We start from the raw sequence: 14,932 nt of genomic DNA on the forward strand, positions 1-14,932 counted from the left end.
TTGCTTCAGGGTAGCCTAGTGGTTAGAGCGTTAGAGCGTTGGACTAGTAACCGGAAGGTTACTAGTCCAAACCCCCGAGCTGACAAGGTACAAATCTGTTGTTCTGCCCCTGAACAGGCAGTTAACCCACTGTTCCTAGGCCGTCATTGAAAATAAGAATTTGTTCTTAACTGACTTGCCTAGTTAAATAAAGGTAACTGACTTGTGTCATGCACAAAGTAGATGTCCTAACCGACTTGCCAAAACTATAGTTTGTTAACAAGAAATTTGTGGAGTGGTTGAAAAATGAGTTTTAGTGACTCCAACCTAAGAGTATGTAAACTTCCAACTTGGGTCATTGGACACCTGCCTACAGCCATGGCATGATGCAAACAATTCACAAAATGAAACTAATATGGGCTAAATTAAATGATACCCATCCTGGTGGGAGGAAAGCAAACAAGAGATTTGTTTGAAAACAAAGCGTCACCTACAGCCCTCGAACCTCAAATCCAGTTCCACTGCATCATTCCCCTCTAATCAGGTACTGATTTAGACCTGGAACACCAGGCGGGTGCAATTAATGATCATGTAGAACAGAAAAGCAGCAGGAAGTCATAAGGTATGAGTCAAACAACCCTGTACTGCAACATCTGATTGAACTTGATCAATAAACATTTTTTAAAAAGACCAGACATCGTCACATATCATATGAGTCTTAAATCATATTGACAAAAGTAAATATAATTTCCACCCAATTGATCCTTATAACACTGAAGTCAATTTATTAATTTACTCAAAACTCCACCAAAACAATCAAACACTATCAAATGCTTTAATAACAATTAACAAAATGTAACATCACAAAATGTCACATTCAAAGCACATCAAATATAATTTTCCATATTTGGCACCATCATCTCATGGTCTTCATGTTCTAATACAAGGTCAAATACAAACCAATGCACATATCTTTTCTTGAATGATCAAATAGGATTCTGGACGTTTTGACCAAGAGAACAAAACGTGGTGACATCAGTCAGCGTCTCCTGATGATGACATCATGATATGAAACACCAGGTGTTCTTTTTTTATAAATTGGATGTGTGGGGATGGGTGGGGGGACGACAGGTGTAGGCAGGCAAGGGGTGTGTGGGACTGAGTTGGTCTCATTCCATAGACAAACACATTCACCAATCATGGTATACATAATGGGTTGGTCCATGCTCCTTCAACTGGAGGCAGCTGTGGTCAATTCAACCAGTGCTGTGCTAGGCATCGCATTGCTTAGGAAAGCCCACTCAAGTCTTCAATGGTCTGGGTAGGTATAAGGTGGTGACTGGCTGGGAGTGAGGGGCTTAGCTTGGCAGTAAGGATAACTGAACCTTCCCTAGGCAAATCCACCTTCTGACAAATAACACCAATGTGTTTTATAGGCATTGTACCCAATCCCAACACAGCAACGTGTAGGTCCATATTCTACATATGGCTCTCAGGACCTGCATGTGTGTCTGTGATCAGTTTTAGTCTTTGTGGGCCTTTCCTTTGGGTTTCTCCTCCTCAGTGTAAGACAGTCCGTATTCGTTCATTCTGGTCTTATCAACAGGATACAGCCTTAAGATAGAAAAATTGTGGAAAAAAGTTGTAGTAAACAAATTGATGCGTTCAATGTGAGGATATTCTGTTGTAGCATTGGAGATATTGTTACTTACAAGCGACAGTCAATTTAGTGCAGTGTGTGTATAGGATCTTCATTTGACCAGTATTGTTGCAGATAAATAATCTTGCAGTAACAGAATTTGAATGTTTAGTCTACAATGTTGTTTGATCAGTGGTTAGTCAATCAGCTGGGAAAAAATTAGGCTACTTAATATATTAATATAACCTTGTGTTAGTTTGAGTTTTCAGTGAATTTATGTAAATCACAAAGCTCATCGACATTTTCTGCAGCGTAGGGAAATTCTCAGCAAATTCTCAAATTAAGATCCTACCCCTGTGTGCGTATCTGCCGTGTGGCTTACCATCTCTGGTACAAGTAGACGAGGAAGACCACATCATCCCTGAAGCAGGCTAACCGGTGGGAGGTGGGCATTGTGATGATGAAGGCAAATATGTCGTCGATAAAGGTGTTGAACGCCTGGGGATGGACAAATATAAACTACTATCATTAACGTCCTTCAGTTTCATCACTTTATGTAGTTTTTCTTTCTGATAGATTTATGGATGTTTCATTGTAACAATTACTACACATTCCAGTAGCCATACTCTTACTGTCCTTCAATGATAAAACCCTTTCTGAGACATCTAACAGTGTAAAACCTGGCGATCCCTCAAATGAGATCTTATATAATTCACTCACTTTATACATGAATGCTTTCCAGGGTAGATGTGCCACAGATTTGAACTGTTGAAACAAGAAAATAATCGAAATGGACACCAGCATCTGGCTTTTAGCGGCATGCTAAAGATAACATAGAACAGAAGACATGGGCACTAACACACAGTATAATGTAACTGACCTTGTAGTTAACAAAGAGTTGAGGTAGCATGAAGAGGAATCCAAAAACGTACACTCCTGTCAAAAAAGGAACCATCAATGACAATATCAATGCTTCTAGTATTAATTATCATGTGATCATGAACGTGCACTGACAAAGCATTTCTTATTTGTCCAATGATTCTGCCTATTGACTGAACATACAATAAAACATTTGATCTAAACAACAACAAAAAACAACACTTAAGGTAAATCTGGCTTTTAAAAGTGAATTAAAGCAAATCATGCTGGCTTCAGGATAGTGTCAGAGAACATACCATTCACTAAACTGTTGATGATCCAGGAGAACCAACTGCCAAACAGAAAGCAGGTGAGACATTATTACACATTCAAAACACATAGTAGACCGGGTCTGGGCAACATCTCGAGGCTCCAGGGCCACACTGAGATTTCTAAATGGCACCGATGGCCGCACAGATTTTGATCTGGAAGTTGATTTGTTAGTCAAACTCTATTTGCAGGCAATAAAAAGAGACGTTATTGCCAGAAGACAGAGGTCCATTGTAATTTCAAGAGTAGTCTGGGGTCTTTTTTAAATCCAAAATAATAATTTCTCACTCCCAAAAAACTACTACAGTTGTCCATCACTGTAGTAGACCCTACTGTTATTTTCCAGAGTTATAGCCTACCTTTTGTATCTCAAAAACACTAAGGCATAAACCGCTCCTCCAATACACATTGGGTAGAGTAAATACGACAGGTACTTCATTGCCTGGGAAGAGAAGAACGTTGCAAGGAAAATCAAACGGTTGCTATTTATGACAACGCTACTGTATACAAATTGAGGACAAAGGAACACGTCATTTTTGGACATAAAAAAAGGTATATGTCAAGTCTCACAAGAGTATCATACTCTACAGTCCTCCTCTCTGATTCGTCAGACTTTCCAAACTGTTGGGGAGACAAACACACACTGATATCAATGTAGAACAAACAGAGACCAAACGTAATCCCGAGGAAATTAACTCTGATAAACTGATATCTTTACAAACAAACCAGACTTACAATAAATGTGGGTTTTACACCTTTCCAGATAACCTGTATTTTAAAGGCTTTCTTCACCTTCCACACCTGTAGAGGGACAGATAAACCAGTCAGGCGTCGAGAGGACATAGTGCAATCAACTACAAGAACACAATCATCCACAAGGATCTAAAACATAGGGGATTAAGAGAAACCAGGACACAGGATGATGGAATTACCAAACCTACAAAAGGGGACCACATTGATAGTCACTGAATTGGGAAGCAAACAGAAAAAGATTATCAACTCAATCTGACAAAAGTCAATGGGGTCAGACATTTTACTAACGTGAACAACAGTAACTGTGCAAATAGAGAACTTTAGGGAAACACTGTGTGTGTCCCAAATTGTACCCTATTAACAGACCCTGAGTTACGTCCCAATAATAACTCCTTTCTCCTGCGTCCCAATAATATCGTCATTCTCCTGCGTCCCAATAATATCGTCATTCTCCTGCGTCCCAATAATATCGTCATTCTCATGCGTCCCAATAATATCGTCATTCTCCTGCGTCCCAATAATATCGTCATTCTCCTGCGTCCCAATAATATCGTCATTCTCCTGCGTCCAAATAATATCGTCATTCTCCTGCGTCCCAATAATATCGTCATTCTCCTGCGTCCCAATAATATCGTCATTCTCCTGCGTCCCAATAATATCGTCATTCTCCTGCGTCCCAATAATATCGGCATTCTCTTGCGCCCCAATAATATTGGCATTCTCCTGCGTCCCAATAATATCGGCATCCTCCTGAAGTGTGCACTCATTTACTACTTCCCTGTTACAGCAGCTCTGTCAGGAGGAATGGGCCAAAATTCACCCAACTTATTGTGGGAAGCTTGTGGAAGGCTACCCGAAACATTTGACCCAAGCTAAACAATTTAAAAAGGCAATGCTACAAATACTAATTGAGTGTATGTAAACTTCTGATCCACTGGGAATGTGATAAAATAAATAAAAGCAGAAATAAAATCTCTCTCTACTATTATTCTGACATTTCACATTCTTAAAAATAAAGTGGTGATCCTAACTGACCAAAGACAGGGAATTTTTACTAGGATTAAATGTCAGGAATTGTGTAAAACTGAGATTAAATGTATTTGGATAAGGTATTTGTAGGTATCTGACTTCAACTGTAAATAGCCCTAGTCAGAAGTAGTGCACTACATAGGGAGCCATTTGGGATAAAACCACTAAATGCTTGTGAGGAGATGTACCTCGATCATGGAGCCTACTCCAGCAGGAATGAGGACCAGCAGGCTGGTCTGCTCATCAAACAGGTACATGAAAATCACAATGGTGCTGAAACACCTCCACAGTACTGGAAAGGACCACAAGATAAACACATGTAGTTTTTGACTATTCCCCTTACAAATACACTGAGCAGACAAAACATTAGACTGACCAGGTGCAAGTTATGATCCCTCATTGATGTCACTTGCTAAATGCACTTCAATCAGTATAGAGGAAGGGGAGGAGACTAGATGTCGACCGATTATGATTTTTCAACGTCGATAACGATTATTGGAGGACCAAAAAAAGCCGATACCGATTAAATCGGTCGATTTATATATAAATATATATTTGTAATAATGACAATTACAACAATACTGAATGAACACTTATTTTAACTTAATATAATACATAAATAAAAATCTATATAGTCTCAAATAAATAATGAAACATGTTCAATTTGGTTTAAATAATACAAAAACACAGTGTTGGAGAAGTAAAAGTGCATTATGTGCCAGAAAAAAAAGCTAACGTTTAAGTTCCTTGCTCAGAACATGAGAACATATGAAAGCTGGTGGTTCCAGCTTTCATCATCTTCAATATTCATAGTCTTCAATAATGAATCTTCAATATTCCCAGTTAAGAGGTTTTAGGTTGTAATTATTATAGGACTATTTCTCTCTATACCATTTGTATTTCATATACCTTTGACTATTGGATGTTCTTATAGGCACTATAGTATTGCCAGCCTAATCTCGGGAGTTGATAGGCTTGAAGTCATAAACAGAGCTGTGCTTCAAGTATTGCGAAGAGCTGCTGGCAAACGTAGAAAAGTGCTGTTTGAATGAATGCTTACGAGCCTGCTGCTGCCTACCATCGCTCAGTCAGACTGCTCTATCAAATATCAAATCATAGACTTAATTATAATAAACACACAGAAATACGAGCCTTAGCTCATTAATATGGCCAAATCCGGAAACTATCACTATCAAGAAATGGTCTTCACACAGTTCGCAACGAGCCAGGCGGCCCAAACTGCTGAATATACCCCGACTCTGCTTGCAAAGAACGCAAGAGAAGTGACACAATTTCCCTAGTTAATATTGCCTGCTAACATGAATTTATTTTAACTAATTATGCAGGTTTAAAAAAATATACCTGTGTGTTGATTTTAAGGAAGGCATTGATGTTTATGGTTCGGTACGTTGGTGCAACGACAGAGCTTTTTTTCACGAATGCGCTCGTTAAATCATCACCTGTTAGGCGAAGTAGGCTGTGATTCGATGATAAATTAACAGGCACTGCATTGATTATTTGCAAGCAGGACAAGCTAGTTAAACTAGTAATATCATCACTCATGTGTTAAGATTGATAGTTTTTTTTACAAGATAAGTTTAATGCTAGCTAGCAATTTACCTTGGCTCCTTGCTGCACTCACGTAACAGGTGGTCAGCCTGCCACACAGTCTCCTCGTGGAGTAACAGGTGGTCAGCCTGCCACACAGTCTCCTCGTGGAGTAACAGGTGGTCAGCCTGCCACACAGTCTCCTCGTGGAGTAACAGGTGGTCAGCCTGCCACACAGTCTCCTCATGGAGTAACAGGTGGTCAGCCTGCCACACAGTCTCCTCGTGGAGTAACAGGTGGTCAGCCTGCCACACAGTCTCCTCATGGAGTAACAGGTGGTCAGCCTGCCACACAGTCTCCGCATGGAGTGCAATGTAATCAGCATCCAAAAATGACGATTACAGATTGCTATGAAAACTTGAAATCGGCCCTAATTAATCAGCCATGCCAATTAATCGATCGACATCTAGAGATAGGTTAAAGAAGGATTTTTAATCCTTGAGACACGGATTGTGTATGCGTGCCATTCAGAGTGTGAATGTACAAGACAAATTATTTAAGTGCCTTTGAACGGGGTATGGTAGTAAGTGCCAGGCACAGCGGTTTGTATTAATTTCAAAAGTTTTAAATTCAAACTCATGTCCTGAATTACTTTAATTGGAATTGACCCCAACCCTGCCTAACAGCATCTTCGTAAGAAGTCCACCCACCTGCTTTGCTGGACATTCCCACCATGCTTTTCTTCTGCTTCCAGAAGCTGATGTCATGTTTGAAGGCCAGGAAATCAAACAGGAGCTGCAAATGAAACATGCTTTTAAGTTGCAATGTGACATAGGAATAATTTTGTGAATCTCAGTCATGCATGTGTGTGGCAAGTAGATCTAGCGGTTAAGACCATTGGGCCAGTAACAGCCTCAAAGTTAGCTGGTTCGAATCCTCGAGCCGACTAGGTGAAAAAAAATCTGTCTATGTGCACTCCTGTAAGTCACTCTGGATAAGAGAACTGCTAAGTCACTAAACATTTTAAAATATAAACATTAAAAGATGATCATCACTACATTTATATGGAACAGTAAGACTTCACATTCTTACATGAAAGGCAGCCACGAAGAAGGTGAGGGCTAAGAAGTACAGGTTGGTTTCCACAAAAATGCCCTTGATTTCATCAGCATCTTTCTCAGTGAAGCCTGAAATCACAACAAACCAAATTATTAAAAAGGCTCCCACCAGAGTGCACAGCTGACCCCATTTTGACGTAATTCCTTGCCGTTGAGCGGAAATAATTGTTTTAGGTTCCATCTCTGAAGAGTCAGAAGTTTACATACACCTCAGGTTTGTAGGTCTTCTTGCTCACACATGCTTTTTCAGTTCTGCCCAAACATTTTCTATAGGATTGAGGTAAGGCCTATGTGATGGCCACTCCAATACCTTGACTTTGTTGTCCTTAATTTCTCTGGGATAGGTGGCAGTATTTTCACGTCCAGATGAAAAGCGTGTCCAAAGTAAACTGCCTGCTACTCAGGCCCAGAAGCTAAGCTATGCATGTTAGTAGTAGATTTGGATAGAAAACACTCTGAAGTTTCTAAAACTGTTTGAATCATGTCTGAGAATAACATAACTTATTTTGCAAGCTAAACCCCGAGGACAAACCATTCAGAATTGTTTTTGGAGGTCACTCTCTTTTCAAGGTTTTCATTGGGAATCCAGGATGTCCACAGTCTTTAGAAATTGGTTGAGGTTTTTCCTTTGAGAAATGAAGAAACAGCACTGTTCAGAATGAGGCTTGAGGGAAGTGTACTCTTTGTTAGAGGCGCGTGACCTGAAAGCTAGCTACACTTTGTTTTCCTCCGGTATTGAACACAGATCATCCCGTCTTAAATTTGATCAATTATTTACATTAAAAAATACCTAAAGTTGTATTACAAAAGTAGTTTGAAATGTTTGGACAAAGTTTACAGGTATCTTATGAGATATTTTAATGTTACGTTGCGCAAGTTGAAACTGGTGTTTTTCTGGATCAAACGAGCCAAATAAATCGACATTTTGGATATATATCGACGGAATTAATCGAACAAAAGGACCATTTGTGATGTTTATGGGACATATAGGAGTGCCAACAGAAGAAGCTCGTCAAAGGTAAGGCATGAATTATATCTTTATTTCTGCGTTTTGTGTCACGCCTGGAGGGTTGAAATAGGATTGTTTGTTTACTTTAGTGCTGTCCTCAGATAATAGCATCGTTTGCTTTTGCCGTAAAGCCTTTTTGAAATTTGACATGTTGGCTGGATTCACAACAAGTGTAGCTTTAATTTGGTGTATTGCATGTGTGATTTCATGAAAGTTGAATTTTTATAGTAATTTATTTGAATTTGGCGCTCTGCATTTTCACTAGATCTTGGCCGGTGGGACACTACATATTCCAGAGAGGTTAAGCCATTTTGCCACAATTTTGGAAGTATGCTTGGGGTCATTGTCCATTTGGAAGACCCATTCGCGACCAAGCTTTAACTTCCTGACTGATGTCTTGAGATGTTGCTTCAATATATCCATATAATTTTCCTTCCTTATGAAGCCATCTATTTGTGAAGTGCACCAGTCCCTCCTGCAGCAAAGCACCCCCACAACATGATGCTGTCACCCCCATGCTTTACGATTGGGATGGTGTTCTTCGGCTTGCAAGCTTCCCACGTTTTCCTCCAAACATAACGATGGTCATTATGGCCAAACAGTTCTACTTTTGTTTCATCAGACCAGAGGACATTTCTCCAAAAAGTACGATCTTTGTCCTCATATGCAGTTGCAAACCGTAGTCTAGCTTTTTATGGTGGTTTTGGAGCAGTGGCTTCTTCCTTGCTGAGCGGCCTTTCAGGTTATGTCAATATAGGACTCGTTTTACTGTGGATATAGATACTTTTGTACCTGTTTCCTCCAGCATCTTCACACGGTCCTTTGCTGTTGTTCTGGGACTGATTTGCACCAAAGTACGTTCATCTCTAGGAGACAGAACGTATCTCCTTCCTGAGAGGTATGACGGCTGCGGGGTCCCATGGTGTTTATACTTACGTATTATTGTTTGTACAGATGAACGTGGTACCTTCAGCTGTTTGGAAATTGCTCCCAAGGATGAACCAGACTTGTGGAGGTCTACAATTGTTTTTCTGAGGCTGATTTCTTTTGATTTTCCCATGATCAAGCAAAAGAGGCACTGAGTTTGAAGGTAGGCCTTGAAATACATCCACAGGTACACCTTCAATTGACTCAAATGATGTAAATTAGCAGAAGCTTCTAAAGCCATGACATCATTTTCTGGAATTTTCAAAGCTGTTTAAAGGCACAGTCAACTTCGTGTATGTAAACTTCTGACCCACTGGAATTGTGATACAGTGAAAAAATTACTTGTGTCATGCACAAAGTAGATGTAACTAACCGACATGCCAAAACTATAGTTTTTAATTAACAAGAAATTTGTGGAGTGTTTGAAATACGAGTTTTAATGACTCCATCCTAAGCATATGTAAACTTCCGACTTCAACTGTACATATTAACGAATTGGGGAAAGAATGTCCTGGAGATTTCCACATAGACTGGGAAAACATAAACAAATAGAGAACTGACAGCTGTCAGTTTAGCTAGCATGCTATCCTTAGCTATCTGTCTTGCTAACCTTATCTAGCTTGCTAATGTTATGTGTTGTTTTTTAAACCACACTGTATTCAAAAGATTAGCCAGCTGGCTGGTTCTAGAGCTGGATTTGTCATAAGTATAAATCGGGAAACCAGTATCTTTGACTTCACCATCTATTGCTGTCTCCAAAGTTTTAACATCTTCCATAAGAGACGTGTTTTTCTACATTGTAATGGACACGGTGCAACCTTTGGTAGGTAGGCTGCTAGCAGACTTCAGCTGCTGTACAGCAAATCCAAGTCAGCCCGTGCTCATGGTTCTCAGTTAAATGATAGGCTACGCTACAATGACTTCGCTCATGATGCACGTGGTAAATGACACGTCACAACACCCTGAGCGCATCGGACACGAAACACCAATACAATTGCACAACAAAATAAATGTTATTTCGTGGGTGCCTGTTCATTATAGGATAGACACTGGTGGTTTAGCTGCAGTAATCAAAGCAGTGAAGCGTGTAGCGAAGCAAGACTTTAGTGGTCAAAAACTTCCATCTTGGGGCGCCGGGGGCGGGGAGCAGGGTCCCAAAACGCAATCATAACACACAATTATACCATTTATAAAAATTGTCATGTTCTATAAAGACTAGCTCAACAATTTGTGAAAAATGACAAATTCTACATTTTATTATGTTAATTTTCTGGTAAAAAGGGTAGGTGCAAAAACATGCGTTTGCATCCCCTATTTTAATTTGCTCCATGTCTCAGCTGGCCAAGTGTAGACTATGGTGGCCAAGTGTAGACTATGGTGGCCAAATGTAGACTATGGTGGCCAAGTGTAGACTATGGTGGCCAAGTGTAGACTATGGTGGCCAAGTGTAGACTATGGTGGCCAAGTGTAGACTATGGGGGCCAAGTGTAGACTATGGTGGCCAAGTGTAGACTATGGTGGCCAAGTGTAGACTATGGTGGCCAAGTGTAGACTATGGTGGCCAAGTGTAGACTATGGTGGCCAAGTGTAGACTATGGTGGCCAAGTGTAGACTACGGCAAAAAGCAGTTTAGCTCAGTCGGAACGAGGAAGAACTTTGCAGGTGTTTCTGATTAATAAACAATGCCATGCTGGTGGATAGTAACGTTCAACTAAAACCCAGCGCTAAAGAAACAGACAAAAGTATTAGCACATCCTAAACACACCGCATTGCCACAGAAAAAAAATTAAAATCCCCACTTTGGATTTCCCACTTCCAAATATATCGAATTTCGACTTAAACTATGACTTATTGACTTCAAATTGTTGTATAACATCATGGGTAAGCTCTGGTCATTGTCTTTCAGTCGAAACATTTTTTATTTCCTCCCTTTATCAAACATCAGTTTGCATGTTCAAACAGACAAAACAAAGGATTTTATTTTATATTTCTCACTACAGTTATTGAACCTCTTCCCCTCAGATTTCATTAATGACAGAACAGTAGCAACTATAGGACAGAAGTCACTCTCGTGATGCGGTCGTTCAGTTTGTGATCCTCTGGCGGTAGGTAGTATGACTCATGCAGATTAGTGTCAATTCCGTACACTAGTATCAACTAGCATAATGGGTGCTGTTTCCCGGACAGATTACGCCTAGTCACGACTAAAAAGCAACCTCAATGAAGAATCTACATGGAAAATAATGTTTTGTCCAGGCCAAGGCTTGATCTGTGTCCGGTAAACCGTCCCAATGAGTTTGGTCATAGTACTAGCCATAGAGATATTGAATTATAATGCTATTTCTATAGTACTACTCACCGAACTGTTGCAGAGAGTAGACGGCATCTTGCATGTGAATCCAGAAGCGGAGTTTCCCGAGGGAGATGGTGTCATAGGAGATAGTGAGAGGGAGTTCCGTGCTGGTGCTGTTGATCTCCATCAAGTCCTTCACTCTGTTGCTCAGCTCATCCACAAACAGCAGTGGAAGGTACACCCTCTTCTTTCCATTTTGAAATCTGGAACACAGTAAAACAATTGCTACTGTTGTGTCATTAATGAAGTCTGAGTGGAAGAGGCTCTGACAGCTGTCAGTTCTCTATTTGTTTATGCTTTCCCGGTCCCATGTGGAAATCTCCAGAACATTCTTTCCCATCCCCAATTCGTGATTATGTATAAGAGGTGGAACCTAAAACAAGCATTTCCGCTCGAAGGCAAGGAATTACGTCAAAATGGGGGTCGGCTCTGCACTCTTGTGGGAGCCTTTTAATGAGTTGATTTGTTGTGATTTCAGGCTTCACTGAGAAAGATGCTGATGAAATCAAGGGCATTTCTGTGGAAACCAACCTGTACTTCTTAGCCCTCACCTTCTTCGTGGCTGCCTTTCATGTAAGAATGTGAAGTCTTACTGTTCCATATAAATGAAGTGATGATCATCTTTAAATAAAGGCTCTGGAACTTCAATTTAGAATTGTTGTATTGTAATACAAAGCAAGAGTTGGCACACCCCCAAAAAGTTGGTAAAGGTGCTGACTAACGGCAGGTAAACTGTAGGCTCTGAAAATAAATAAAGAGAGTCACACTCTATATACAAGCTCCCAGTAATTGATTGGGTAAACCACCCATGTTTCAGCATCACTGTGCCTTCTTCACCCTGAAGAAGGTGTTGTGTATTGTATCATTAGTTCCAGCTGTCCATTTATGAGTGTATGATGAATTGTATCATAAGTGCGTTCTTACACTCGCAGGTAGCGGTGCACGTCACTGGGCAGGAAGTCCCTGTCGAAGATAAAGTCCTCTGACACCACATTGAGGGTGAGACGGGAGCGCCAGTGAGACACGGGCCGATCCACTGCAGAGTCACCTCCTTTGGGCTTCCGTTTCAGCTGCTCCGCCTGCCCTGGGCACAATGACCACAGCAGACCAGAGAGAATAAGACCAGGGAAAAACTGAACATCACAATCAGCATGACAGTTTTAAAGATGTACTCCACAGAAAATGCATTCCAAAGTGAAAGGTATTAAAATGTACCAGACTGATTAAAAAATATGATGCTATAAAGGGACAATTCAGAACAGTTGATTCCAAGGCAAGACACTGTCTGCGCATACAGACATACCCTAATAATGAAGAGACGTATGAAAGCCTTGCTCTGGATCTTGTAAATGTTGGTTACGTCCTAAATATCACTTTACTCCCTTTATAGTGCACTACTTTTCACCAGAGCCCATAGTAGTGAACTAAAAAGGGAATATGGTGCTATTTAGAATGCAGCCATTGTGCGGTGTAATCGTAGTCTGACCTGTGTCGCTTCCTCCCCTGAGATCAGGCTGACCTCTGGTGGTTTGGGTATCATGTAGGTGGTGAGCTGGGACACCAGATGCACCTGTCTGGGGTCCTGCCACGGGGACATACCTGCCTGGTGAAGAAACACCATGGCATAGAGCGTCCCATTCTTACAGGTCTTCTTTGGGAGAGACACATTCACTATCCTTTAGGAAAAGGGATACATAGGTGAATATGAACTGGTTGGTTCAAGCCCTGAATGCTGATTAGCTGACAGCCGTGGTATATCAGACCATATACCACGGGTATGACAAAACAGTTATTTTTACCGCTCTAATTACGTTGATAACCAGTTCATAATAGCAATAAGGCACCTCTGGGGTTTGCGGTATATGGGAAATATACCAAGGCAAAGGGCTCTATCCAGGCACTCTAAGTTGTGTCGTGCGTAAGAACATCCCTTAGCCGTGGTATATTGGCCATATACCACAAACCCCCTTGTGCCTTATTGCGTAAATATAGCAGGGAGAGAGATGTCAATCTTTGCAGGTTGAAGTAGTCTCTATATGCAGTTTGTTCAATGTTAATCAGTTACTATGAATGTGGGCAGATATCTGCACTCGTTTTGGTTCCAGATGACTTACTAATATGGAGTCCTAGTCATCCTGCAAATACCCAGAGAGCACTGACTGTGTCTACCACAAAGTTTCCATTGGTGATCATCGTGCTTATTACAACTGACTGACTGATAGATAGATACCACCATATCCTGTCACCGTAAGAAATGTTGCACCTTTCAAACTTGGTCTCAACATCAAAGTCCTCCTCCTCGTGAATGAGGGTGTGTCCCCCATCAGCATTGGGTCGCAAGGCTGTGTAGATACTCAACTGGGATTGGGGAATAAAGAACATAGCAAATGTTCACGAATCAGTTTCCACACCCAAAACAACTGTCTGACTGGCAAGTTTTCATTCCATCTAGCAATGATGCATACAAACCTGCAATCTTGGTTTTCCTGCCAAATATGGGTTGATGCAGTTTTCGAATTTGGGGTTCTCACAAGGTTTGGTGTAAACGATGCCATACATCACCCAGCAAGTGTGCAAAACATACACAACGAACACCCCGACTATCAGCGTCGTGAAAGAGGTTTTCTGAAACATGCTCCGGACTCCCGTCTAGTCATTCAAATACGAAATGTGTCAGGCAGATACCGTAGCGACTCTATCCTCTTCTGAAACCGAGCCAAGGACAGATGCGAAACTCAGAGAGAATTTAGCTGAGGCAGATTAACATCGGTTGATGAATTGCTCATACTGTAACGTTAGTGTAGTTTATGGACTGGTCATTAAGGTCACAGGTGTCTGCTGGTGCTAGGCTAACCATGGCTAGATATCGTTGACCACACTGTAAGTCTCCTCATGTCTTTTACCAATCAAATGTAATGGCTATTGGTTCATATTTTGTGCATTATAAAATCTCCGAATTCTGCTCGTCACTTTGCATCTCGAAATTGCAATATCACGGCTATTTTAAAGAAGCATGGATGTGTCATCTAGCTACTTCCGTGATTTATTTCCTGGTTACGATAGTCAGGAAAGTATCAAACTGCGGCTGCGCAAATCCAACAATCTGCATACCAGCTGAATATATCTTGGCCACTAGATGTCATCCATGCTCCATGCAGTGCACTCTTGATTATAATCTCGGTTTTTCCAAGTCACCTTTACACTGTCAGTGCCAGGTCTACGTCAACAATAGAAGCATTATTATTTTTTATTTTCCCCCGTAGATTTGTACATGTATTGTAGAAACGAATTAAAATATGTTGAATGTCTTCGTTTTGAAAAACAATTAACACAAACCTCTGCACTTGAATAAATACAATATATGTAGCTATTAGCAGTGTTTAATATGA

General features: G+C 40.7%; 1 protein-coding gene across 1 annotated transcript; it reads right to left on the reverse strand.

The window, feature by feature from the left end:
• Nucleotides 1-741: 741 nt before the first annotated feature.
• Nucleotides 742-14,626, reverse strand: LOC110496678 (lipid scramblase CLPTM1L). The gene is made up of 16 exons (XM_021572700.3): nt 14,013-14,626; nt 13,807-13,901; nt 13,030-13,219; nt 12,468-12,622; nt 11,550-11,746; nt 7,229-7,323; nt 6,847-6,931; nt 4,777-4,880; nt 3,542-3,607; nt 3,377-3,427; nt 3,166-3,248; nt 2,794-2,828; nt 2,499-2,554; nt 2,339-2,383; nt 2,001-2,116; nt 742-1,593 (listed from the first exon to the last, which is right to left on the reverse strand). The coding sequence occupies exons 1-16, from the start codon at nt 14,175-14,177 to the stop codon at nt 1,503-1,505; spliced, it is 1,629 nt and encodes a 542-aa protein (XP_021428375.2). The 5' UTR covers nt 14,178-14,626; the 3' UTR covers nt 742-1,502.
• Between the last annotated feature and the right edge of the window lie 306 nt (nt 14,627-14,932).

This window comes from Oncorhynchus mykiss, chromosome 18 (assembly GCF_057628025.1).
Source record: "Oncorhynchus mykiss isolate SJ-2025 chromosome 18, ASM5762802v1, whole genome shotgun sequence".
Taxonomy (NCBI): Eukaryota; Metazoa; Chordata; class Actinopteri; order Salmoniformes; family Salmonidae; genus Oncorhynchus; species Oncorhynchus mykiss.

Bases quoted from the DNA above. Each gene is read 5' to 3' on its own strand.
- LOC110496678 (XM_021572700.3), bottom strand. From the start codon at position 14,177: ATGTTTCAGAAAACCTCTTTCACGACGCTGATAGTCGGGGTGTTCGTT. The intron at 13,220-13,806 runs GTGCAACATTTC...CTTTTCCTAAAG, and splicing joins GTTGAGACCAAGTTTGAAAG to GATAGTGAATGTGTCTCTCC. The intron at 6,932-7,228 runs GTAAGAATGTGA...TTTCATTTGCAG, and splicing joins TCTTCGTGGCTGCCTTTCAT to CTCCTGTTTGATTTCCTGGC.